At 42.0% G+C, this 26,907-nt stretch overlaps 1 protein-coding gene across 3 annotated transcripts in view; it reads left to right on the top strand.

Annotated features, from left to right (window-relative positions):
- The window catches only part of negr1 (neuronal growth regulator 1), a 255,629-nt gene that overhangs the window by 181,675 nt on the left and 47,047 nt on the right, over nt 1–26,907 (top strand). Inside the window, exon 7 of one of the 3 annotated variants that reach the window (XM_015970609.3) lies at nt 19,774–19,815. The exons of the other annotated variants lie outside the window; for them this stretch is intronic. Within the exon in view, the coding sequence (XP_015826095.1) occupies nt 19,774–19,815 (42 nt within the window). The remainder of the gene's footprint in view (nt 1–19,773; nt 19,816–26,907) is intronic. 3 annotated transcript variants of the gene reach the window in all.

The raw sequence follows: 26,907 nt of genomic DNA, 5'->3' as shown, positions 1-26,907 counted from the left end.
CCGTTATTTTATCCACCTTTTGGATCAGTTAAAAGAAAACAGCAACAGACTGTAGAGAATAGTTTTACCGTGTGCTTTAGAGTGAAAGGAGGTGAAACTATTTCATTTAATGTATTCAGGGATGAAATATGAAAAGGTGAATTAAATGATTTACTGGTTTTTGTTGCTCTCTCTGATGATAACGTTGTCCCTAGTAGGCCAAAAACCTAGAATACAGAAAAAAAAATAATGTATGTAAGTACAGTTGGCTATTGTCAAAGGAGTGCTCCACTCCTCTGTTTGCATATGCACAAAGAACATCAAAGGCTTGTCTCAGATTCTCAAATGGATGATTTTAATGTGACACAAGCACAGACTCAAAGGCAGAACGTCAAAGAATAAAAATACGTAAAACAGAGGAAGAGGACACAGCTGAGCTGCCACCATACAACGTCCCCCCTACTTAGACTCCATTTGTTTAGATCTGTTTGTCTCCATCATTTCTGTCTGATTCTCTTTTTATACTCATGTCTCCCCTCTTCCTCCGTGTCACTCATTCTTTCTCCGTGTTACACAAATGGACGTAGCCCTTCCTTTTTCTACTCCCATGATCTTCACTAATGGAGGAGAGGCCAATTCTACTGTTGTTGACAAGAAATTTCATTTGGTCAGTGCTGCACAGCTCACCATCTCACAGCTCACCATCACACAGCTCACCACCACTCAGCTCACCACCACTCAGCTCACCTCCACTCAGCCCACCATCACACAGCTCACCACCACTCAGCTCACCACCACTCAGCTCACCATCATTCAGCTCACCATCACTCAGCTCACCATCACTCAGCTCACCATCACGCAGCTCACCTTCACACAGCTCACCACCACTCAGCACACCATCTCACAGCTCACCATCACACAGCTCACCACCACTCAGCTCACCACCACTCAGCTCACCACCACTCAGCTCACCACCACTCAGCCCACCATCACACAGCTCACCACCACTCAGCTCACCACCACTCAGCTCACCATCATTCAGCTCACCATCACTCAGCTCACCACCACTCAGCCCACCATCACACAGCTCACCACCACTCAGCTCACCACCACTCAGCTCACCATCATTCAGCTCACCATCACTCAGCTCACCATCACTCAGCTCACCACCACTCAGCCCACCATCACACAGCTCACCACCACTCAGCTCACCATCACTCAGCTCACCTTCACACAGCTCACCACCACACAGCTCACCATCACGCAGCTCACCACCACTCAGCTCACCACCACTCAGCTCACCATCACGCAGCTCACCACCACTCAGTTCACCTTCACACAGCTCACCACCACACAGCTCACCATCACGCAGCTCACCATCACGCAGCTCACCATCATATAGCTCACCACCACACCGCTCACCACCACTCAGCTCACCATCTCACAGCTCACCATCACACAGCTCACCACCACTCAGCTCACCACCACTCAGCTCACTATCATATAGCTCACCACCACACAGCTCACCACCACTCAGCTCACCATCTCACAGCTCACCATCACACAGCTCACCACCACTCAGCTCACCACCACTCTGCTCACCACCACACAGCCCACCATCACGCAGCTCACCATCATATAGCTCACCACCACACAGCTCACCACCACTCAGCTCACCATCTCACAGCTCACCATCACACAGCTCACCACCACTCAGCTCACCACCACTCAGCTCACCATCATATAGCTCACCACCACACACCTCACCACCACACAGCTCACCACCACTCAGCTCACCATCTCACAGCTCACCATCACACAGCTCACCACCACTCAGCTCACCACCACTCAGCTCACCACCACACAGCTCACCATCACGCAGCTCACCATCATATAGCTCACCACCACACAGCTCACCACCACTCAGCTCACCATCTCACAGCTCACCATCACACAGCTCACCACCACTCAGCTCACCACCACTCAGCTAACCACCACACAGCCCACCATCACACAGCCCACCATCACGCAGCTCACCATCACACAGCCCACCATCACACAGCTCACCACCACTCCACTGGAATGCACCATTGTGGTGTCTTTTTTTTTTTATTAAACAGGGATTGAAACACAAATTCACATCTCCACTTTGTGTTGTTTACATGTTTGGTTCTGACTAATTTCTCTCCTTTTCAAATGAGCTGAATGGTAGCATCCTCACCAGCTGCTGCTTTCTGCTAGTTGTGTGGGACTGTTTTGCTTTTTTCCTGCTGTTAAACTATCAGTCATGGACGGTGAACTCTTCCAGCTAAGTACCACTTTAAACTGTGTGTTAAAAGCTGCGGTAAAACATAAGCTGGGCTTTTTGGAGCGAAGAGGAAGCATACTGCCTCTGTCACTACTTGTTGTAGTAAATGGCTGTGTGTGTGTGTGTGTGTGTGTGTGTGTGTGTGTGTGTGTGTGTGTGTGTGTGTGTGTGTGTGTGTGTGTGTGTGTGTGTGTGTGCGTGTGTGTGCTCACAAATCTTTTAATATGTTTTGAATAACACAATACTCGGTGTCACCAGAGGAAAAACAATCAGTGAAGAGGAGAGCACTTGTCAAAATTGTCTGTGCTTGGAAATGCTTTCTCAATCACAAAAGTTGAACAATTTTAGCTTTTGTAAATGGAATAAAAGAAGCATTGAAGTGGCCATGATTTCTTTTCTATATGTTTTCAAATATCCATCTTGTCAGGCTTTGAAGATAGTCAGGGATTTTTTTCAGATTTTTTTTTTACCATGACACAGGTTTCGCCTCTGTTGCTTATTTTTGTTTTCACATCAATTTAAAACACAATAGCAATTTGTAAGAATTTCACAGCAAAATAATAACAGTCTAATGTCTCAATCACGCTGAAAGGATGGTTATATTGAAACAGATTTAATTCTCAGCTGGCTGGGGGGTTGTCAGTTTTCCTCCTTTCAACTAAACAAAAGAGAGACATAGTTGCTGTTTACAATCTGTGAGCTTGTGAGGTTGTCGAATCTGCACCAAGCTAACGCAGCAACTTCAGCATTTGTTATTTAACACCAGTCAGCAAAACACTTCAGAGTTGTTTAAAGAACAAAAGCTAGTAAATAGGAGTGACCCAGAAGTTATTTCTTGTAACCCTAAGAAGCCACGTCATCTCTTTACCTCTTTTATAAGACAGACCATCACGTCAATACAGAGTGATAAATCCGAATATGTGGGTCTCGTGAAAAGGTGATAAAACTCGATTCTGATGTGCTTAGCCTTGTAGTAATATTGCCAAATGAGCCCCTCGCCTCTGACGGCTAAACATGTGCCAGCCCTGCTAATCACTTTGGAGCGACTGTGGGAACACCCCCACCACACACACCCCCACCCCCCACCCCACCCACCCGCAAAAGAGGGGGATCGCGTACTGCGTGCCAAGTGCCAACCGGAAGGGATATAAACACAGATAAACATGGCCTCTCACTAGTATCTTTCAACCACCTACAACATGGCAAACTGGATGGACGCAGAGACCATGGAGCTTCTGGCCATGCAAGCGGATGAACAGATTAGTCGCCTTTTTACGAGGACGGTGAGAGACAGCCAGCTGTTCGGCAGAGGGTTGAAAACACTGGCTGAGCGGGGCATGGAGCAGTACAAAAAGCAGGTCACATCAAAGCTAAAGGTCCTGAAAAACAAATTTCATCACCTGATTTGTCTTCCATCTGACGCTGAATGCGCGACCCTGTAAGTCACATGCGGGGGGGGGGCGACCTCCCTTTATCCCGTCTTGGTTTGAGAGGTGCCTGTTGGCAGTTTATTCTAGCTTCAGCTTTGCCACTATAAATGCCGAAATCCTCCCCAGGGAGCCGCGGAAAATCCCGTTTTGCAAATGCTATGGTCCTGCAAAGACAGCTTATGTTGTACTTTGAATATTGGGTGAAGCAGGCTAGAGGCTAATGTTGAGCTAATGACGCTAACTATGAATTAGAAGCCAATAGTCAGCTCTAAAAATATCACAAGCTACTTCTTCAATTACCAACAATTTCATATTACAGTGAAATGTATGTGTGAAGTGAATAATGAGTCAATCGTGGCGTTTTACTTCCTTTAATGAGAGTTCAGAACTATAGCAGCAAGCTAACAGCAGGACTCAAAACAACATATCCTCCAAAGCTGGACAAATATTACTGTAATAAGTGTTCCCTACTGTAAAACACCCAAGAGTGCCAGCACCAGATATGACAATGATCTTATCTACTTACTGTGTATGACTCATCTTTACTTGTCATCCAGAATCGTCTGGTGCTGATCCATAACTGGCTACAGCCATGAAACTCATGCAACAGTAATAATTTCCCTCTGTCATTAATAAAGTATTATTGAATTGAATTGAATTGAATGAGAAAGTATTTTTTTGCTGAAAAAAATTGACTGCAGTAACCAAATTTGACCACAGGATGTCAGTCTTCATTCTTACACATTGCACCTTTAACTGAATACTAAAGAAATGTAATTGCAACCCATAATGTTGCTGCATTTTAAGAACAATAAGTATTCTGTAGACCAAACCAGGTCAGTCGGGGACTAGATCAGTGAACTTTGTTAAGTATATTTCACTACCAACCTTATGTAACTTTTGACAGATGTGATTAATTTTATTTAAAGTGAATGTGATTAAAACAAAGTAAAGAGCATTTTAAAAAAGACCACGAATTATTGAAAATTGTCAGTCCTGTTTTGTGATGGCTCACTGACCCATGAAGGTCCACGTCTCTCATTTTGAGCTGTTTGATTAATAGCTAAACTGTAAATCACGCTGTGTTTGTCAGCCAGCCTTCAGCCCAGATATCACAGTAGATGCAGAAGTTCCCTGTGTTTGCTGTCAAACTCTTTAAACTCTGTCAGGGGTGCTCTGCTGCTGTGCTTTTGTGCTTCTACATGATTCACTCCTGGCGTGTCATCCTTGTCATCTTTACCAGACAGTAAGCTTTACCAGCTTCTGATGGCAGTGTCCTACTTTACACTCCTCAAATCACTTCTTTTTATGTTATGAAATCAATCTTAATATTCAGAAGCCGAACCAACGTTTTATTTTGAAATGCTCTTTGTGTGTTAGTAGGCAATGTGCTGCTGAGTGCTCAGTTTGCTTAGAAATTGTTTATTTCTTATCTGTGTACTTTTTCACATCAGTAATATTCAAAATATAGTATTTTCTCCTGCAAGTGCTTGTTTTGGTACTAATTCTCCAAGATGTTAAAATTTTTAATAGAAAATTCCCCCCACAGATTGATATAGTCCTGTTGTATTTGCTGAAGTTTTAAGGCATTATCTATTTAACAGACCCAATGCACTGGAGCCTACCTCCCTTGAATCAAGATGCTATTAGTATCATGCTGTAAATTCTATTTTGAGTAGTCAATAGTATTGAACTAGACCTTGAATTAGAAGTACACTCTGCTATTAAATATAAATTGGAACATGATCTTAAATCTAAGGCACATTATAGTTTAGAATATTTGTAATGAATAGGATTTGTGTATTGTCCTTTGTGTTTGTTGGGATTGGGCTATCCCAGCATTATCCTGATTCCTGCTTAGGCTCAGTTGGTTGAAGTCCTTCAAATTGAGTTGTTTGACTTCCCACTATTTGCAGTATTTGCTATGAACTGCAAATCAAACAGTTTTTCCATTAGCACCAACATTCAAAAGGCGAATAAGAAGGTTTTTCCCTAATTATGTGTGTGTGCCTCTGTGTGTGTGTGTGTGTGTGTGTGTGTGTGTGTGTGTGTGTGTGTGTGTGTGTGTGTGTGTGTGTGTGTGTGTGTGTGTGTGTGTGTGTCGCGTCGACTCCCCGGATGAATTGTAATGAAAATATATCCGAAGGTAATCAATTAACTGATTAAATTTTGTCAAACCAATTCAAGATGGCCAACACAGTTAATTGCCATTAGCAAACACTGTGATGGTTTAAAGGTGCAATATGTAATAATGAAGTAAGAATAGCATCCTGTGGTTAAATTTGGTTAGTGCAAACCATTTTTCTGAGCAATGAATTGCATTTTTGCTATCATTCCATGGGTTTCATGGGTTGTTATTTATGAATCAGCACCAGAAGATTCTAGATGACAAGCAAAGATGAGTCATACACAGTAAGCTGATAAGTAATTTAATACACCATCGCAGCTGGTGCTAGCACTGTTGGGTGTTTTACGGTTGGGAGCACTTACTGCATGTAATATTTCTTTATTTATAGAGGAAGTGTGGTTGTTTGCCATCTTGTAATATTAGCTTGCTGTCATAGTTTTGAACGGCAGCCCAAATGCAAGCCATGAACATGCACCAACATCAGCAATGTGGTGAACGCAGCAAGCTTGAAGCAGATCTTTATCTTATCTTTATCTTGATCTTATCTTCACCGGGGTTGAGACATGAACATCTATTTTTGCCAACACGCCTGTGAAGCCGGACTTCGTTGTGCCCTAAAGGCAGTCAGTTGACATCAATGAGCTTGCAGTGGGTTAGATGGATCCAAGATGGCCTCTCAGCAATCTTCACAGCAGTGGGAGTGATGAGGAGTACTTCGAATGGACCTTCTCTGGCTGCCCCAATTGTCTTGCTTCAGCATCTTCATCAGAACCCAATTTCCTGGTTTCACGACCTGTGGGCGAAAAAGCACAAAAAAATTCTGGAAGATCACTGTCGATTTTTAATTGTTTTCAGCAAAAATCCTTATCATCCAATATATAAAGTATTTCCATGCAGGCAGTGTAATAATGTGTGGAAATCGTTATCAGCCTTCCCTCCGCTTGAGGCATGAGACAACTCATGGCTCACCAGAAACAAAAGATAAACAAAACAGGTCCGATACCAGCAAGCATTGCGCCAACCTGATGCAAAAGTTGGACCTCACGTAACATGTGAAAAATACCCATCCCAAGGAACTTGCAAGTACCAGTTTACATCAGCAGGGGGCAGAGTCGCCCAGCACAGTGTCCATAAAACATCAAAACAAAACAAGAGAAAACAACTAACAAAATGCCATAGTCAGTGTAAAGATACCACCTCCACTTCTTCTCCCATGATGGAAACAGTGTTTGAATCCACCCTGTTTCTTCTGAAGTCTAAAATCATCTCCATTGTTTTGTTCACGTTCAAGGTCAGACGATTGTTTCCACACTATGCCACAAAGCGCTCCATCAGCTCTCTGTACTCAGCTTCCTGTCCATCTCTGATACACCCGGCGACTGCAGTCATCTGAGTATTTCTGTAGATGACAGGTCTCTGATTTTTACTGGAAGGCTGAGGTGTACAGGGTGAAAAGGAATGGTGAGAGTGCAGTCCCCTGTGGTTCTCCAATGTTACTGATCATTTGGTTTGATGTGCAGTTCTTCAGTCTCACAAACTGTGGTCTGTTTGTCAGGTAGTCTTTAATCCAGGCGATAGTTGAGGCCCCACCTGTGTCTTCTGGAGTTTCTGGCAAAGTACATCATGCTGGATTGTGTTAAATGCACTGGAGAAATCAAAGAACATGACCCTCCCAGTGCTGCCTGCTTTGTCCAGTTGACAGTGGTATGGTTGAAGCAGCTGGATGATGGCATCTTCAACTCCAACTCCATGGCGATAAGCAACCTGCAGCGGGTCCTGATATGCCCTAGTTTGCTTATTCAGGTGGATCAACAGGAGTCTCTCCAGGACCTTCATGATGTGGGATGTCAGGGCAACCGGTCTGTAGTCGTCATTGACTGATGGGCGAGTTTTCTTTGGAACTGGAACAAGGCAGGATGTCTTCCACAGGACTGGAACCTTCTCCTGGGCCAGGCTGAGGTTGAAGAGGTGCTGCAGAATCCCACAGAGCTGATCTGCACAGGCCTTCAGTACCCTGGGGCTGACACCATCTGGACCTGCAGCCTTGTTCCTGTTCAGTCTCTCCAGCTGCCTCTTCACCTGACTTCTAGAGACAGAAAGGTGGGAGGGGGAGGTAAATGAGGCAGCAGCATCTCCTGACTTGGTTAAAGACAGTTTCATAGAACCAGAAGAGTCCATGACTGCGTTAGAGGACAAAAGAGCTGTTGTGTGACAGGAAAATGTTGGATCAGAGGAGGATGGGATGTCTGATTGGCTGGGGACAGGCGAGGAGGATGCTGGGTTTGTTCCTGAGCTGAACCTATTGAAGAACTTGTTCAGTTCTTTGGCTGTGTCCAGCAATAATTCCCTATCTCCCTCCTTGAAGGCTCTTTTTTCTCATTTAGCAGATTTTTCAGTTCACTGGTGATCCAGGGTTTGTTATTAGTGAAGCATCTCACTGTTCTGGTGGGTATGATGTTGTCCACACAGAAGTTTATATAGTCAGTGACACATCCAGTCATGGCATTGATGTCTTCTTCATATCCTTGGCAGAGAGTAAACCAATTTCGTCGTCGTCATCGTCTTCCTCCACTTATACGGGTCCGGGTCGTAGGGGGAGCATCCCAACTAGGGAGGTCCAGACCGTCCTCTCCCCGACCACCTCCACCAGCTCCTCCGGCGGGACCCCAAGGCATTCCCGGACCAGATTGGACATGTAACCTCTCCAACGTGCTCTGGGTCGACCTGGGGGCCTCCTGCCGTCAGGACATGGCCGAAACACCTCCCCAGGGAGGCGTCCAGGAGGCATCCTGACCAGATGCCCAAACCACCTCAACTGACTCCTTTCGATCCGGAGGAGCAGCGGTTCTACTCCGAGTCCCTCCCAAATGTCCGAGCCCCTTACTCTATCTCTGAGGCTGAGCCCGGCCACCCTACGGAGGAAACTCATTTTGGCAGCTTGTATCCACGATCTCGTTCTTTTGGTCATTACCCAAAGCTCATGACCATAGGTGAGGATTGGGACGTAGATCGACCGATAAATCGAGAGCCTGAATTTCTGGCTCAGCTCCCTCTTCACCACGACAGATCAGCTCAGCATCCGCATCACTGCGGACACTGAACCAATCCGCCTGTCGATCTCCCGATCCCTCCTACCCTCACTCGTGAACAAGACCCCAAGATACTTAAACTCCTCCACTTGAGGTAGGACCTCTCCCCCGACAGCCCCACCCTTTTCTGGTCGAGAACCATGGTCTCAGATTTGGAGGTGCTGAGCCTCATCCCAGCTGCTTCACACTTGGCCGCGAACCTACCAGCAAGAGCTGAAGGTCAGAGCTGGATGTAGCTAGGAGGACCACATCATCAGCAAAAAGCAGAGACGAGATTCTCCTGCCACCAAATTTGACACACTCCACACCACGGCTGCACCTAGAAATTCTGTCTGTAAAGGTAATGAACAGAACTGGTGACAAAGGACAGCCCTGGCAGAGTCCAACCCTCATCGGGAACAGGCCCGACCTACTACCGGCTATGCGGACCAAACTCACGCTCCTCTGGTAAAGGGACTGAATGGCCCTTAACAGAAAGCCACCCACCCCATACTCCTGGAGCGTCCCCCACAGGGTGCCCCTGGGGACACGGTCATAAGCCTTCTCCAAATCCACAAAACACATGTGGATTGGTTGGGCAAACTCTCATGCCCCCTCCATCACCCTTGCAAGGGTATAGAGCTGGTCCACAGTTCCACGGCCAGGACGAAAACCACATTGCTCCTCCTCAATCTGAGATTAAACTATCGATTGGACCGTCCTCTCCAGTACCTTGGAGTAGGCCTTTCCAGGGAGGCTGAGGAGTGTGATCCCCCTATAGTTGAAACACACCCTCAGGTCACCCTTCTTAAAGATGGGGACCACCACTAATCTGTGGTCTCAAAACAACCCTGCAGGGCTTCTTCAGCGTCTTGTGACCATTTTGTCACAGTTCTTCTTGTCACGGGTTGCCTCTGAAAAAGTGGTTTGTATTCTGAACAGAGAAAAACAAGCTTGTGATCTGATTGTCCCAGAGGAGGTATTGTTTTGGACATGTATGCATTCTTTACATTTCCATAACACAAATCTAATGCCTTGTTTTCTCTGGTGGAGCAGCTGACAAACTGTTGAAATGTTGGAAGTGTAGCAGAGAGCGAGGCATGATTAAAATCACCAGATATAGCCACAAATGCATTGGGGTGCTGGGTTTGTAGCTTAGTGACAATGGAACTGATGGCATCACATGCATTTTCAGCTATGGCTGAAGGTGGAATATAAACGGTTGCCAAGACAACACTGGTGAACTCTCTTGGCAAATAATATGGGCGACAACTTACTGCCAAGAGGTCAACATCTGGGCTGCAGAGACGATATTTCACTGAAACATGACCTGGATGGCACCGTCTGTTGTTGACAAGCACTGCCACTCCACCTCCTTTTTTTCTCCCCGCTCCTCTTCAGATCTCTGTCTGCTCGTACAGTCAGGAATCCTGACAGAGTGACGTTGGAATCGGATATATGGTCCTGCAGCCACGTCTCAGTGAAACACATAACACTGCACTGCCGAAACTCTGGCTGAGTCCTTGAAAGGGCTTGGAGTTCCTCCATCTTGTTGGCCAATGATCTCACAATGCCCATTATGATCAATGGAAGAGATGGTTTGAATTCCCTCTTTCTCTGTCTCCTTTTTGCTCCTGCTCTGCACCCACGCTTCTTGCGTTTTAGCTCATTTGGGATTTGTGGCTTCAGTTGAGGTATTATTTCAGCCTTTCCAATGTTAATCAGCTGCTCACAATTGTAAACAGGCTTGTTGCAATGGTTATGCATCATAACAAATGCTCAAAAAGTGAAAAAATGGAAAAAATAGCAGTAAAAATCCTCCAAGCTTTACAGCACCAGAAGCTGAAAAGTAAAATGTCCACAAAAAAAAATACCATTATTCTTGAGAAACTAGAAGATAAAATGTCCAAGAAAAGGCTAAACTTACATATAGTCAACAGAGCTACTCCAACATGCAGCCACACAGAGCAGCACATTTCTGGAATTATGAAAGTTTGTTTAGTTTAGGTTCAAAAGACAAAACACTTATCATCACTCCTAAATTTGACATTTCAATTATGTTCATTTAGCCTTCTAGCAGGGGTCACACTCTGCTTAATATTATTTTTGTTTACTCTCATAATCAAGTTTTATTGGTAATCAACAGACGCACAAGCATCAGATAGTTAGCAGATTATCAAGAGTAATCAGCTAATTATCTTACTCGGAGAAATGTCAGGCCACACTCTGTGTGTGTGGATAGGTCCGCGCAGCCTATCCGTTGTTTGGGTTAAGATAAGGAAACAGTGAGGTTTGGCATGGCACTGAGAAATGGCCTAATCTCACTCATTCACAGGAGGAAAAAATCAAACTGAATCTTCAACATTTAATTTCCAAAAATGATACTAAGAAACGGCCGAATCACTCAGTAAGGCCAAATGAACATACACCATCTAAATCCCATTCATAAAATAAATTTAGGTGTGTAACAAAGATTTTTTAGACTTTATCATGTTTTCTGGAATCCGAGTTATGAAATGTTTATGTTTTTGTTTATTCAATTAGCAGATGCTTTTATCCAAAGTGACTTACAATTTATAACCTATAGGGCATGTTGTGATCTGTGGGGGAAACTGGAGTACCCGGAGGAAACCCACGCATGCATGGGGAGAACACGCAACTCCACGCAGAAAGGCCGCAGCCGAGTATTGAACCTGCAACTTTTGTGCTGCTAGGCAACGGTTCTAACCACTGCACCACCATGCAGCCCATGTAGTCAAGATCATACTGTATACTCCATCAATAAATCAAATATGTGGTCATTGACAAAAATTTACTATTTGACGTGTTCAGCAATAAGTCTACTCATTAATTGGTTTAATTTTTACCAATATTAAATGTTTCAGTCAGAAGCTACATAACTTATTTCTCCAGGTACTAAATTGTACAAGGTTGAGCAGCTGTATCAGCTTTAGCCTAATCTTAAACGGTCCCGAAACATGGGCAAATGTTTACATTCCAGAGAGGACGGATGAACACAAATCAATTGTTCAGCAGCTTCATAATAAATTTCAAAGTGTGCAAACCTCATTTTTAAATTAAAACATTAACTTATTTTTGTTTTTATATTTTCTTCCAGCAATTATTTATCGAAGCCTTTCTGATTTGTGCTTCACACTCTTGGCTGATAGAATATCGCCTTACTTTAGACCAAGGTCTGTTAGGATGTGTACGTTTTTCTGATATTACCTTGCTGTTTAACTCAGACACAGAGGAGCGTGAAATTCGGTGTAAAAGTATTTCAAAGTTCCCAATCTGGGAATACATGAAGAATTAAAACAATTAATTAAACAAAACTTTCTAAATGAAAATTCCCTACAAGAGCTTTAATCTGCTTTCTCATTTTAATTTTACTTCCTGACAGTTTCTCCCCTTGTTCTGATCACAGTGTCTGCTAATCGGAGATCTGAACAAGTTCCTAAATTTGACAGATACCAGGAGATTCAGTTCATGACAGCCGATATTTTTAGAGTGTTCAAAATGCAGTTTTCGACTTCAACAGGTGCTGCACACCAAATCTGCTGTCGCCTGGACTCGATTGTCATCCGCTGAGAACTCCCTTGTCTTATTTAAAATGTCAGAGACAAAGATTTAAAAAAACAAAATAAGGAGATAAAATGCAATTTGACAATATTCAATAGTTTTTTTGGCTGGGATTACTGCTAACCACACACCCAGTCCAAGAGGTTTCGACTAAAATATACAGTCTTAGCTTTTATTTGGGCTCTCATTTACTACCAAGTACTGATAAACAGTCAATTTCTCAAATTGAGGGGTTCCACTAAAAGTGACACAGTTTATAGTTCAAATTATGTTAGTCACCAGAATACCAGGAATTAAATATTTGGTCAGTGCTTAACCCTTTGATGCATGAATTATGAAATCTTCAACCATGATTATTTAACAATGTCTTTCATTTATCTTCAGGTGTGATTGAAACAAATTTCAACAAATATTTCTTGTAACATTACTACATGTCCACCACAGTGGACAGCGTGTATTCTGAACATGAAATATGTTGGCCGGGGAGGGGCTCAAATGCAATAAAGTTTTCAAATGTAATAAAGTCTTCAACAGCTGTGCTTAGTAGCAAAAAACAAATTAATAAACTACAATTTTGAGAACCTGTCCACTGTAATAACCATTTTGCATCAAGGAGATAATTTTTCATCTTTATGTTCTAGTTTAAGTTACCTTTAGGCCTCAACTGATAAGACCATATTAGCCCAGAGCACAGCAGCTGTTGTTTGGGTTATTTGAGCCTGGCTGTGCTCTCTCTCTGTTTCACATCTTCAACCCTTTTTTCTCTCCACCGCTCTGTGCTTCCTCGTAAGCATAAAACATTTGTGACACGTCAGCCGTCATCAAAATCATGTTTTCATCAATCCTCTGATCATTTTCGGATCATTTCCACATTTCCTGGTTTTACATTTTCTAGTTTTACATTTCCATCAATGTGCATTGTACATTTCCATTAATTTACAATATTTACTATTTCCCCATATAGATAACACACCGTCTCATCTTCGGCGTGAGGTCAGATTTAGGCTTATGAATCTGCCCTCCAACTGTGTCTAAACACAGCGGGACTCACTTATCAGCCAACCAGTTTAAAAGTCTGACCACCAACTTGAGGCATGTGCAAATGAGTTGCAATATCCTTCTTTCTACAAGAATAAGCAAGTCCAGGCACTCTCTCAGTCATTGGAACAACAGTTAAAGCAGACAACATCTAAGACAAACAAACAACAACACAGATAACTAGAGCACGTTTCTATTTCTCCGGCTAAAACACTTAAAACCAGCCAAATACAGACAGCATTCAGAGAATCTGTCAAAAACCATCCTATTCAAGGTGGACGTCACCACATAATCTCATAGTTACCACACCGGTCTACTTCATTTCTTACACCAGAGTTGCATTTCTAATTTTGGCTAAAATGCAGAAAACCAAGCCAAATACAGCATTCAAAAGAACCCATCAAAACCATCCTGTTCATGGCGGACGTCACCAATTTATTTTCTGGTCACCTAGGATTTTCTCTTGGTACCACAAAGACAAAACGACAAAAAACAAACTTGTCTCACCAAATCTCCACTCAGGTCTTGGGTTCATGGATCCGCATTTCTCCTAGCAACGTTAAGACCCCCACCAACCCCCCAGCACCACTCGGCGCTGGAGAAGATTTAGGTTGTCGACAGTTCTTCAGCGTCGGCTCTTGGCGCCGCGAGGTGACGGGACCCCGGCTCGAAGGACCAAATTATGTCATGGATTTTTTTCAATATGTTTATCAATAAACCCATTTTCTGGAGTCAAAGAGAAAAGGGACAAGAAGCAATGAGGCAGACATACAACCAAATCATGATTTAGTGGCAAGTGCACAGGGCAAATGCCCTGAACAGCTGGTCACAGAGTTTAAGCAAAGAGCAAAGAGATAAGCAAGGAATGAGAGTGGATCATGTGTGAGAGAGAGAGTGTGTGTGTGTGTGTGTGTGTGTGTGTGTGTGTGTGTGTGTGTGTGTGTGTGTGTGTGTGTGTGTGTGTGTGGGAGGACAAGAGTGCGTGTGTGTGTGTGTGTTTGCATGTGTGTCTGTGTGTGTGTGTGTGCGTGTGTGTGTGTGCGCGCATGCGCGGGCAAATGCTTTCAGGGCATTCAGTTAATAGATCTGTTTATAGGACTAAAGTAATGAAATATAAAATTCCCATAACATAAGTAAAATGCCACGATTGACTCATTATTAACACTGAGTTGTTGGTAGTTTAAAAAGTAGCTTGAGATAGTTTTAGAGCTGAATAATTTTGCCTCTAACTTATAGTTAGCTCAATGTTAGCCTTTAGCCTTTTTTTTACCCGATATTAGAGTAAAAACAAAAAGATGCAGTGGCTTCTTAAGGGTACAAGAAATAACATCTGGGTCGTTCTTGTTTACTGGCTTCAGTTCTTTAAACAACTCTGGAGCTTTTTGCCTGCCGGTGTCGTCTTACAAATGCTGGCGCTGCAGCGTTAGCTCGGCACAGACTCTGCAACTCCATGGGCTCATAGATTGTAAACAAAGACCTCGGCCCTTTTTTGTTATTTTGAAAGGACTAAACTGACAACCCGTCAGGCAGCTGGGAAGAAAATCTGTTTCAGTATAACCTTCCTTCCAACATAACTGAGACATTAGACTGTTTTGTGATTGTTTCACTATAGAATTCTTACATGTTGCTCCTTTAAAATTGGTTTTACAGAATTTAAATGGTATTCGCTTAGAGTCATTCACAACACATACAACATACATATTAACCAGTTTCTTGAAATAACACATACATTTTACCAAACTGAGTTTAATTAAATATTTTATCAACCGTTAGGGATTTTCTTAATCACCTTATACCTGCAGGGAAAAGCGGGAGAGAGAGAGACGAATTACCACACAAGTTACTGTTTGCAATCAGGGCAGATGTTCAAGTAAAAGCTTGAGGCACACACTGCAAAGAGTATCTGCCCTTCAAGTTTATTTATAACATGGGATAAGAAGATGTGTGTGTGTGTGTGTGCATGCGTGCGTGCGTGCATGCGTTTGTGTGTGTGTGTGTGTGTGTGTGTGTGTGTGTGTGTGTGTGTGTGTGTGTGTGTGTGTGTGTGTGTGTATGTGTGTGGTTACAGGAATGTGTGGGTGTGTCTGAATGAACGAGAATGCTTTCAGGCATAGAGTAATACATTCTGTTAATAGGATTAATGATCAAGAAATAATAAAACATAAAATTTCTATGACATCAACCTAAGAAGATCTTAAATTTTAACTTCAGAATGGAAGTACGTAATAACTACAGACTCATTATACGGTTATGCTTAGTAACTAAGTATTCAATTTTATAGTCTCACATTTAAATAAATGCAGCTTAAATGTTTTAAACAAAAATTTTAAAGTCAAGTATGCAATTCAAACTGAAAAATCAATTAACATTAAAACTGACTAAATCAGGCTGAAAAACTGACATTAAATATAAGTTAAATGCAAGATAACAGAAATTAAATACCTAAAATTGATTCAGTTGTACAAAAGAGATACCAAACACACAAGCAAAAGCCAAAACCAATAAAAGACCATTATATATTATATATTAAGTTTGAGGTAAAAAAAAAATGAGTAGATCTTCTACGTATATAAGTTACGTACTCATGGATGTTTTGACGTATTGCCATCATAACAACTAGTTGCTGTAATTGTCTTCTAGGGAGGCCTTCTAAGAAATAGAAGCTGTTCCCGTAATGACTCATCCCTTTAAATCAAGAAGAGAAAAACGTAAAGGGCCCTGTAAAAAAAATGTTTTAATGATTTAGATTTTTCCTTTTCAAGAAGGAGGGTGAATAGCATAAAAAAGAGGATTCTTTTAAAATTCAAACACTATTTTGCAGCATGGGAATAATTGAGTATAAGCTCCTGTATTCATTGTATAGGGCAAGGCAAGTCAGCTTTATCTATACAGCACATTTCATACAAAGAGGCAATTCAGTGTGCTTTATAAAGCATAAAGTATGCCACACACTCGCTCATCCAAAACACACACAAACTTTATGATTTCAGTTCGGGTGGATCAGCCACCAAATTGCCAATCCGTGTTTCAACTTCTTATTTCTCTTGCTGGATGGAAGCAAACGTCATTGAAGAGACCAAGGCCGTTCACTCCAATTTTCCGAGAACTCCTCCAACTTAATTGGTCAAGCTCTTATCCCCCCAGCCCACCTCAGCTTAGCCCTGAAGGAGATTTTCTCCTCCTTTTCCTCTGTCTTCATTTCCTCCCATCCTCTCTCCTCCCTCCACCCCACATGCTGTAATCGGAAGAGACTGATGGGGAAAGGGAAAGAGTTACGCTCGCTTTCTCCGTCTGTGCTCATCCGCCCCTCAGGCAGGAGACACACACTGCTGGCTAGTGGGTTAATGAATGTTGTGTTAATTTTCACGCTTATCAATCACTGCATGTGTAGGTGTCATTTTGACATGTCTTCTCATCTGCCGTTGTTGATGATGTTGTTTGTTTCCACGCTGTGTGATTGTACCTGAGTCATATTGCATAGATGCAGGAAAATGGGAGCCAAAGGTGGAATCTGAAATGTGTGTGTGTATGAGAGCGTGTGTGTGTGAGATAACACCCGAAACATTGATGAGTTAGACTGAAGCGATGTTGGGTTGGATTGGATGGGTGATGGGTGATAGGATTGGATGGTGGTGTTTAGTTTTGATCACTTTTAATCCTTTCTGTTTTCCCCTCTACTTCCCCCCAAAAGCACACGTCCAGTTTTGCAACATTTACCTTTCGTTTGAATGGCTCCATTTCCATATTTAGGCAATCAGAAAAGCCATTAACATTTTCCAGTTTTATGGCAATGAGGAAATGTTTTGTGCAGAAACAGAGTGTTCATTTAGAAGCCCAGCGGGCAACAAACACTACACATCCACAACACCACACCACACCCGCCCGTCCCGAGTCTGGCAGGAGACATGATGTACTGCCATGGGGACCTTCGTTCCTGGATGGCTCATCTCAGTGTGTAGCCCAAGCGATTATACATTTGCTGGCCAGCCTTAAAAAAATCACATAGGATGAATAACTAATTAGCTGGCTCACAGATGAAGGCAGCCTTTAACGCCAACTGTTCCATGATTGTGGAGGTGTATGTTTAAGAATAGTTGAGCAGCTCTTATGAGAAACGTCTCTCTGCATGAGCGATAACTTCTTAATGCACTGAAATGGATTACTTAGGATGAATCCAACACCTACAATGAGTCAGACTCTCATCCAAACTTTATACATTCTCCTTAAAGCAGAATTTGTTTTATATACACAAGTTTAAGAGACTTGGAGATTGCTGTTATTGATTGAGGACATAATTCATGTAATTCAAAAGGGTTTTGTTATACTTTACACTTCCAATTAGTGTCTGAAAGGCAACAAGTTCCGGAGCCCTAAAGTGACTTGATCAATGTTAGAACTCTTTGTAGTTACCTTCACTCTGAGCTAGCCTCAACGTGAGCGCCAGTTTCTGGGACTCATGTCAGCTAAAGCTCTCACATTGTTCCATTTACAAAAAACATGAAGACAGAAATCCAAGAAATAAAAAAAGTTGCAGGAAAAATGTGTTTAATTTCGAAAGGGAGCAGACAGTACAAGAAGTCAGATGCACATACAATATGCCAAATGATGTGCAGCTCTCCAGAGCAGGAGAAACAGTAAAAGTTACAATTGGAGCTCCAAAAGAGAGATTGCATGTCACAAAAGATGTGCTTTGTGGTAATGGAGGAGTTATGAGAGCTCATGAAATGATTCACTTGTGAATTCATGCTCAAGTAGTAATCAGATGGCACCCGCATGGCTTTTTTTTTAACTATAAAATTTTTTTTAAAGTGTCCTCACATATTGACTCCCCCAGGAGGACTTAAAGTAGAAGCATTTGTGGAAGAAAAGCTGAATTGGACCGTTTCCTCAGCGCTGTACTGGTCATATAATTCCATGTAAAAATACCGATTCTTTCACAGAGTTACCGTCGAGCCGAATGATGAAATCAAATGAAAGCAAATATTATATTGTTGCTGGCATAACAGTAGTTTGGTGAACAGCAGCACAGTTATTACACAGTTGTTAGACCACTTCAGAAAAATAACATGGAGGCATAAAGATTGTCAGAATTGTAAGGACCACGGCGAACCTTCTTTTACCCTGCAAATGGAAATGGCCGTATTGAGTTCCCATGTAAATGGATTAAAATGGAGAGTCTAAGTATGCGTCTGCACTATTCCCTGGCCTAGATGCACCAGCTGACTGCAACAACACAATGAAAATTTCTCTTTAGAGTAAATATGTGAAGTGTAGTCATGGTTGCCTTGGTTTTTTCTTTGTAACAAATTAGCTCCTCCTCTGCTGTGGAGCCTTTGGAAGAAAACTGTTTAGTTCTTTATTTCACAAGTATAGGCAGCTGTAAGTAGAAGGGCCAAAAAAGCAAACGTTAAGCCTTACCACGTTTTGGGTAAAGCTTTTATGCTAGCCAAATTCAAGATGCAGTCTTGCTAAATCTCTGGGAGCATCTTATGGGACCAAGCATAATATCTATTTGTAAGACTTTTTCTCTACATAAATTTAAAAGCAAAGATCTCACACAGCCTTGGTTTCACACATGGAACTGAACATTTCAATGTGTCACACTAGTCCATCTCTCAAATGTCACCGGTGGCTGAGCCTGAAATGAGTCCATAAATTAATCAGATTGAGCCTCTGAGTTCCCTCTTCCACGGGATTAAACACGGGCTATAAGTTCCCCCTTTGTTCTGTCTCTCTAGAGCCACTTCAGACGTCTTAAAAAAGATGATAAAATAGGAAATCGCTCTTCAGTCTGCAGAGAAAGAAGATAGATTTTAACCGATGCGAATTACCCAGGAAGTGCTGATGTAATTATGAGTGCCACCTGAGCATGGTGAGATGGATCATCAAAGCTGTAGAACCATCTCCTGAAAGCAGCTAAAGCAGAACCCAGCTCCAGGGTTCAAATTGTTTTGAATTTATTTATCTTTCTTTTTTGTCACAGATGTAATTTATGCTAATCTCAGTCATCTGGAGGGAATAAACATGTTTCTAAGCGTGCAGAAGTTGCATATCTTGCCACAGAGAGTTTACCTCTTAATGCATGTGGAGGATTTGTCTCCATTCCCTGTCCTTTTGTCCTTGCATGCACTTTTTCCTTTCTTTTGTGTTTTTTTTTTGTTTTACGTCTCCATTCTGTTAATAATACATGAATGTCCTCTTTCCCTCCCCTCCCTCTTTCCCCCCTCTCCTCCCCTGTAGCAATTATTGAGCCCGCCACCACTAGTGCTGTCTCAAGCCCAGGTCAGTATATGTCACCATGCTGTGCACCAAATCAGCATAGAGGTCCACTTCCTCACACTAAACCCAAGCCCAATTCCTTCCCTTCCATCTTGATTTATTTCAATCGGCTGGCTGGAATGCCTGCTAGGTATACAGCTTCATTGTTGTTGTTTTACATATTTTTGTATTTGCATTTAGTTTTTCTTCTTGCTGATTTTGTTTTGGCTTCCACGGTTTGGCTACATACTGTATACCTCTGGCAGCCTGTGCCATAGCAACCCCCTCCCACCTTTCATTACAGCAACCCAGTCGTGTCATCAGGTGGCTGTTCCATTTCCGTTTTGGGCTTTCATTTTGCTGACGACTTTGTCTTCTTCTCTTGTGTTTTTCACCACCACTCTGCTGCAGTAGGCATCAAAGGCAAGAGTTGTTGGTGGCCACGGGCCTTGGTTTGTTGTCTGTGAGATGGAATCTCTCCTGTCCTTGTACTTCACCACTCCCCCTTCTGTCCTTTCCGCCATTTCACGTCTCTTATCTTTTTCTTTTTACTCCTTCCTTTCCTTTCTTCCTTTCTTGAACAATCGATTGGCGCTTTGCCATTGTCTTTCACCTGATCTCCTCCTTGTGTTGTTGCTGTTGCTACATTTTCAATGTCACCCTTGTTTCCCCTCCTTGCTCTTTTCTACTGCTTCCACGTTCCAGCCCAAAGTAATCCCTTCTGCCTGTTCATCTTTTCTCTCTTTGTAATGGTTTTAGGCAAGCCTCAGAATGTAATCTCTCTTGCTGGTTACATTTTTTTTGCTTAATACTCTTCACATGCGCAAAACAGGCAGACACTGAAAAGCTCTCTGTGGCACGGATATGTAATAAAAACTCTGTTAAGCAGTTCACGTGTAAGGATTCACGTTGCTTCATTAATTTGCAAAGTGCTCCTTTGGTTTTATTTGCTTTCTCTCTGAACCCAATATCCGTGGAGATTCTGTCAGATAACCAGCTAAAATAAGCTCAGCAACAGCAAGAGGTCCTGGCATGGCCCTGAACTTTTGTTTGATTGAACGTTTGCAGAACAAATGACGTTTCATGGTCTGAAGGAACACCAGTGGTTTCACTCGTTCTTTTTTCTCCTCAAGTTGTCTTTGAAGTTAATATTTTTTATTGTGCTCTCACTAGGTCACTTGGTGAAGGGAATTTGCTTAAATCCTCATCAGTGACTGTTCCAATCTCTGTCTTAACTTTATAGAATAGAATAGAATAAAATAGAATAGACTATTAATCCCACTGTGGGGAAATTCGCTTTCTACAGCAGCACAAACACTTAGAGAAAAGGAAGAAGAAAATTAAATGGTTACAGGTAAACACACATAGGCAGTAAGCTAGTGATGTAACCTTCAACCTCCAATAACAACAAATAAAAAGGAAACTTGTGTTTCCAGAACTATGCAGCATAACTTACACGGACATACTAATGTTCATCTGGTTTTACACAATATTGAACACATACTAAACTGAGGAGTTATACACTCTCACTGCAGAGGGGATGAATGACCTATGGTAGCGTTCTGTTTTACATCTGGGATGTCTCGGTCTGCCACTGAAGGAGCTGTCCATGGTGTCCACAGTGGAATGCAGTGGATGGGAGGGGTTTTTCAAGATGGAGGTCATATTCACTAGCATCCTCCTTTCACACATCTGCTCAACTGAATGTAGTTGGTAGCCCAGAATGGGGCAAGCTTGTTAAATTAATGATTAATATGATTTTGCACCGGGCTGCACAGTGTCACAGTGGTTAGAGCTGTTGCCTTGCAGCAAGAAGGTCCTGGTTTCGCTTTCCGGCCTGGGTTCTTTCTGCATGGAGTTTGCATGTTCTCCCTGTGCATGTGCGGGTTCTCTCCGGGTACTCCGGCTTCCTTCTACAGTCCAAAAAACATGACTGGTAGGTTGACTGGTTTCTCTAAATGTTCCTTAGGTGTGAGTGTGTGTGTGCATGATTGTTTGTCCTGTGTGTCTCTGTGTCGCCCTGTGATGGACTGGCAGTCTGTCCAGGGTGTACCCTGCCTGCTTGCCCGTTGACCGCTGGAGATAGGCACCAGCCCCCCCCCCCCACCCACCCCCCACCCCCCACCCCCCGCGCGACCCTAATGGACAAGCAGGTTCAGAAAATGGATGGATGGATGGATGATTTTACACCTTCAGGTGGTTTGGGAGGATGTTGTTCCATAATAAGGTGTGATTTTCTGTCTGCAGGTTTAGTTTAAGTTTAAGGTGTAGTTTAATCAAGAAAATCTGATATATAAAATTTCTTATCCCCCACTGTGCTCCATGTTCAGTCCAGTGACAGAAACATCAAATTGTTGCAACAAATAAGAAAAGAAAAAGCCAAATAGGAAACATTAGTCATTAGTTTCTAACCACACCTGAATAAACATCCTTCTAGATGGACTAAAATTATGTGTTATGTTTATGTGATCCTGGTACATATTAGGTTGTTTGACTCATCACCTTGTGCTACACTTCCTGTCATGTCAACATACCTTTTTTAGATGTGTCAGAGAGAAATAGTATTTACTTATAGAGCTTTAAATCTAAATCATTCTACAGAGTAAAATGCTGCTTTATTTCCTCAAGGCGTATAGAAACCAAACTGAAATGACAAAGATTAGAGAGCGTTTGACTTGTCTAGGGGAAGGACTCAGCAGAGAGCTTTGATGAAGGCTCTGAGATCTCTCGCTGTGCTGCATAAACACTTGTGACCAGCACCATGTTTGAACTGTGCGGAGGAAGAAAGCGAGGAGAAGGATGATCAGTGTTGTGAATTATTCCTCCTACCCTGTCTGTGATCAGCTGTGGCAGATGGACATTCAGCCACCAGCTCATTCTACCCAAAGAGCAAAACGAAGCACCACAGTCGCTTGTTTGTGCCCGCCACCATCAGCGGTGAACGTGACCACAGCCAGAGCCAGCTGTGCCTCCTCACCTCCGTCAACTCCCACCCAACCAGAGCTGTCACACTCACTGCTCTCTTCTCTTTGGCCCCTACATCCAGAATCAGATGCAGCGGTTCTTGTGTGCTACCTCTTTGCCATAATGAGCAGTCTGGGGAAATACACTTACTTCCTTTATTGCTAATTTGGGTAGATCAATACCACTGTCATGTCTGTTCATTAGGCGGACTATGAGATTACGGGTAGCTTAAAGAAATATGCTGTCATCAGGTGAGACGTGATTATGAAAGGAATTATTTTGGTCCAACTTCCCAAACAGCTGATGCTGTCCCTCCCATCCAACCAGTTTGGTATTGTAATCGGAGGTACAATCAAGAGTGATGCTGGGCTACTTGTGTTCTTAACTCCTGCCCCAGCAACAAAAAGCAATATAGTTGGACCTAATTATGGGCTTTGTTATGCATGGCCATATTGAGATTGTTGGTGTTTTTAAAGTGATACAGCGAGCTTTCTAATCCTATCCTGGTATTGGGTTGACACTGCAAAGTCTGAAACACCTTAAAACCCATCAACTGGCATTCTGTATCCTTTATTTAATCCATGAAAAGCTTAAAAAAGTGACAAGACGTGGTAGTAGTCAAGATCTGTCATTTTTATAAACGGCATGGCTGTCTCCTGTTCTAATCTCAACTGAACACAAAAAGCCAAGAAAATAGAGCAAACATGAATTATTTCTTCAGGATAGAAAAATATAGACTACTTTTAATGTTTATTCCAATTATTGTTCAAATGTATTTATTTCAACATTTTGTATGCTTTATTATAATACTGTTTACAGCACTAAGTAGAGCTGGATGATATAGAAAAACAAGCTTATTGATAATAATATATATCATATTGATCAATATCTATAATTTTCGAAAACTAAAATTGTGTTTTAAGTGCAGTCTTGGCCATCTGCACAGGAAGCGTACTGATGCTGTAGTAAAACAAAAAGTATAATAATTTCTTATTAATAAAACTTTGTTGCAGCACTAAAGCAGCAGAAAAATAAGATTTTGCAATAAATATGCTAAATATTTACATAGGAATTGTTTTAGAGCCTTTTTGTTGGCAGAATCTGATATTAATTTTAGTTCTTCACCTGGGGAAAAAAATGGGTCCCAACTTGGTTTGTGTGGTTTTGCCGTAGTGTGACGTAGGGCTGAGCAACAAATCGAACATTTATCGTTATAGAAATGTCTGACTCTTATCGAGATCATTTTTCCCATGTAAATCAATTTGATAACAAAACAAAAGAAAAGATGTGTGTAGGTTGGCAACATTCATGTCCCGTTAAGAAGCTGTACCGCCTTGAGTCAAGTAAAAATGTTACTCAATGTAATACATGTGACATCCCCATCTAGTGGGCAGCTTTTGTTTCTGCACATACCTATAGTTATCGTCCATTTATCGCTATCGAGGTGAAATCCTCAATATATCATGATGTTGATTTTAGGCCATATCGCACTGCCCTAATGAGACGTCATCGGTAGGCACAGATCTTCTGTCCTCTTTTTGGGAAATGGAAATATGGTCACCCAAGCTAATGCTAACATCAGCCAACTGATTCCAAATAAACCACTAAGTGAAAAGATCCACACTGTTGGACAGAAAAAAATATTACTTACAAGTTCAGTAGCAACAAAGCCAGGTCACCATCAGTTTGTGATTTTGTAGCCTCCTTTAGCTCCCTCAAACTAGTGTAGGCCCTGTCGATGTTAACTCTGATTTTAGTTCTTTGCTTTGCTTCTTCTTTTTGTTTTTGCTGTTTTGTTAAATAGAAAAAATCTAGCCTTTAAATTAGCACTTTATAACAGCACAGTAAACAGCTATCGCCATAAAGCAGTTAGACTTCACACTAACGTTCATACCTGCACTACAAAACTGGTATGTGCAATTTCTGATCAACAGAGTCCTGTTCAATATGAAGTTGCTCAAGTTTATGACTGAAGAATCACTGAAACCAATTTGAAAGCAATAGCGTAAAGTGTTAAAAACACTTTATTGTTCTCTGAATGAAAAATGCCTTAAATCAGTGCTTCAGTCTAAAAACACAATGTTAAAGTTCTGGTAGGCAGCTGTTTAATGTGCACTAATTAATTATTCAAGTTTATTTTGAACTTTTTCAAATGTTTCTCTGCCTGTTTTTCATGCTTCAGGTTCACCAATAGAAACCCATCCATCCATTCATCCATCCTTCCACCATACATGCCGTTTATTCCTAACTAGGGTCATGAGGAGCTGGTTTCTATTTCTAGCTTTCATCAGGTGAAAGGTGGAGACACCCTGGACAGGCCACCAGTCCATCAGAGGGACACACAGAGACAAACAACCATTCACTCACTCACATCTTGAAAAAATTTAGGGTTGCCTGTCAACTTAGCATACATGTTTTTAGTCTGAGTGAGGAAGCTGGAGTACACAGAGCAAATCCTGTGTATGAATCTGGAGGATATGCAAACTATGCAAAAACACACAGCAGGGATCAAACCTGCAGCCTACTTGCTAAGGCATCTGTGCTACCGTGCAGCCCACAAATAGAAATCAAAATGTCGTGTTTTCTTGGCATTACTTCCCTTCCGAACTTATAACTGTCACACATATTCACACCAGTGAGAAACCCACAGACGGAGACAAAAACTATCTTTCTTCATGTTACATCATTTTGAAATCTTTCACACCTTGAAAATTTAAACTGCCAATGAAAAGGTAAAAAATGCTCATTTACAACATTTGATTGAATTGAAGGTCTTATGCTTGTTTGTCAGCATATGGATTTATGTGCATTTACCAAACATAGCTCACAGCTCTAATTCTCTAAAGCAGCTGGCGCAGTGCCATCCTGTCAACCTAATGAAATGTGGATCTGTGATTTGCTCCCAGTGGCTGCTGCTTCTGTTTATTTACACACATCACCTGACGGTTCTCATCACTGAATCGAGACACGCTTTTTGTCATTGTGAAGCCCAAAACTGCTTGTTAGAGGATTAAAACATACATTAGAAATATTGTATTTAACTGTTTTCTATTCTGATTTAACCAATATTTGATGTTTGATATTTTATATTGATATCCCAATCTTCTGATGAATTATTTGACCTTACTGGCCAAATCTTAAGGATCTACAGAGAGCAGAGAAGTGATTGAGTATTACAAAGTAGAAAAACTCAAAACAATCAAACAGATTGCCACCAGAAGTGCTTTCTAAAGAAACCCATATGAGTATTTTTATGTAAAAACTGAAACAAAATTAAATGTATGACTAACGGCTGATTGCTTCATATGCCAGCTAAAGCACTCATTACTTTTTGGAGTTAACCCAAAGAGTCCAGGCCTGTTTTTGTGCGTGTACCATTTTCTCTATCATCACTGCCTCATTGTTGTATCAAAACTAACGGTGTTTAGCATAAAGCTTTCAGATCCGTCTGAAATAGCTATTGAGCTATGAGATGACAGTCCGGCCGCCTGGACTTCTCACAGCGGAACCAAAGGATTAACAGATCTCTTCTACGTTTTGCGGGTTAATACTGTAGGATTGCCGTGACACTGCTCATTTTTGGAAACGAAACAGATGCTGTGTTTATTCTGATGAGTAATGTAAACAGAGAAACAAAATAGAGGCTAACCGCTCCAATAACACAACACATTTTGTGTACTTGTAACAAGTCTGTTAATGCGAGTCTCACACAGTCTCAGGACTGATCTGCAGCACAGATCGCCTCCTTGCTGCTGCATCAGCTCAACCAGTACTTCTCCCCCAGCTACTTGTGCCCCGCAGCCACGCATAATTATATAAACAAGCGTATAAGTCATTAGATTGCTATAACTTGTTCGTTTCTGGACAGTGGGGCAGATTCTTTACTTTTTTTATTCAGTCATGAGACTATGACTGCCACGATGTGGGTGGTATATCCACTAGAATTCTCTACATGGCTGTTAACCGTTGTCTTCTGTGTATTTTATCAGCTGGAAACCTGTACAATTTTACGTTTACTGTCATTCTTTTGTTTACTTGTGCAGCCTACAGCTCAACATGTATTAACCATGGTGATGGATTTTAATTTGCCTCTAGTTAGCTCTGTTTATTGACAACTATCAGATAAATACAACGGTGGTCAACAGGGAGGTG

This window comes from Nothobranchius furzeri, chromosome 8 (assembly GCF_043380555.1).
Source record: "Nothobranchius furzeri strain GRZ-AD chromosome 8, NfurGRZ-RIMD1, whole genome shotgun sequence".
NCBI lineage: Eukaryota > Metazoa > Chordata > Actinopteri > Cyprinodontiformes > Nothobranchiidae > Nothobranchius > Nothobranchius furzeri.
Note: the sequence above shows the minus strand (reverse complement) of the source record. Positions and strands in the feature narration are given on the sequence as shown.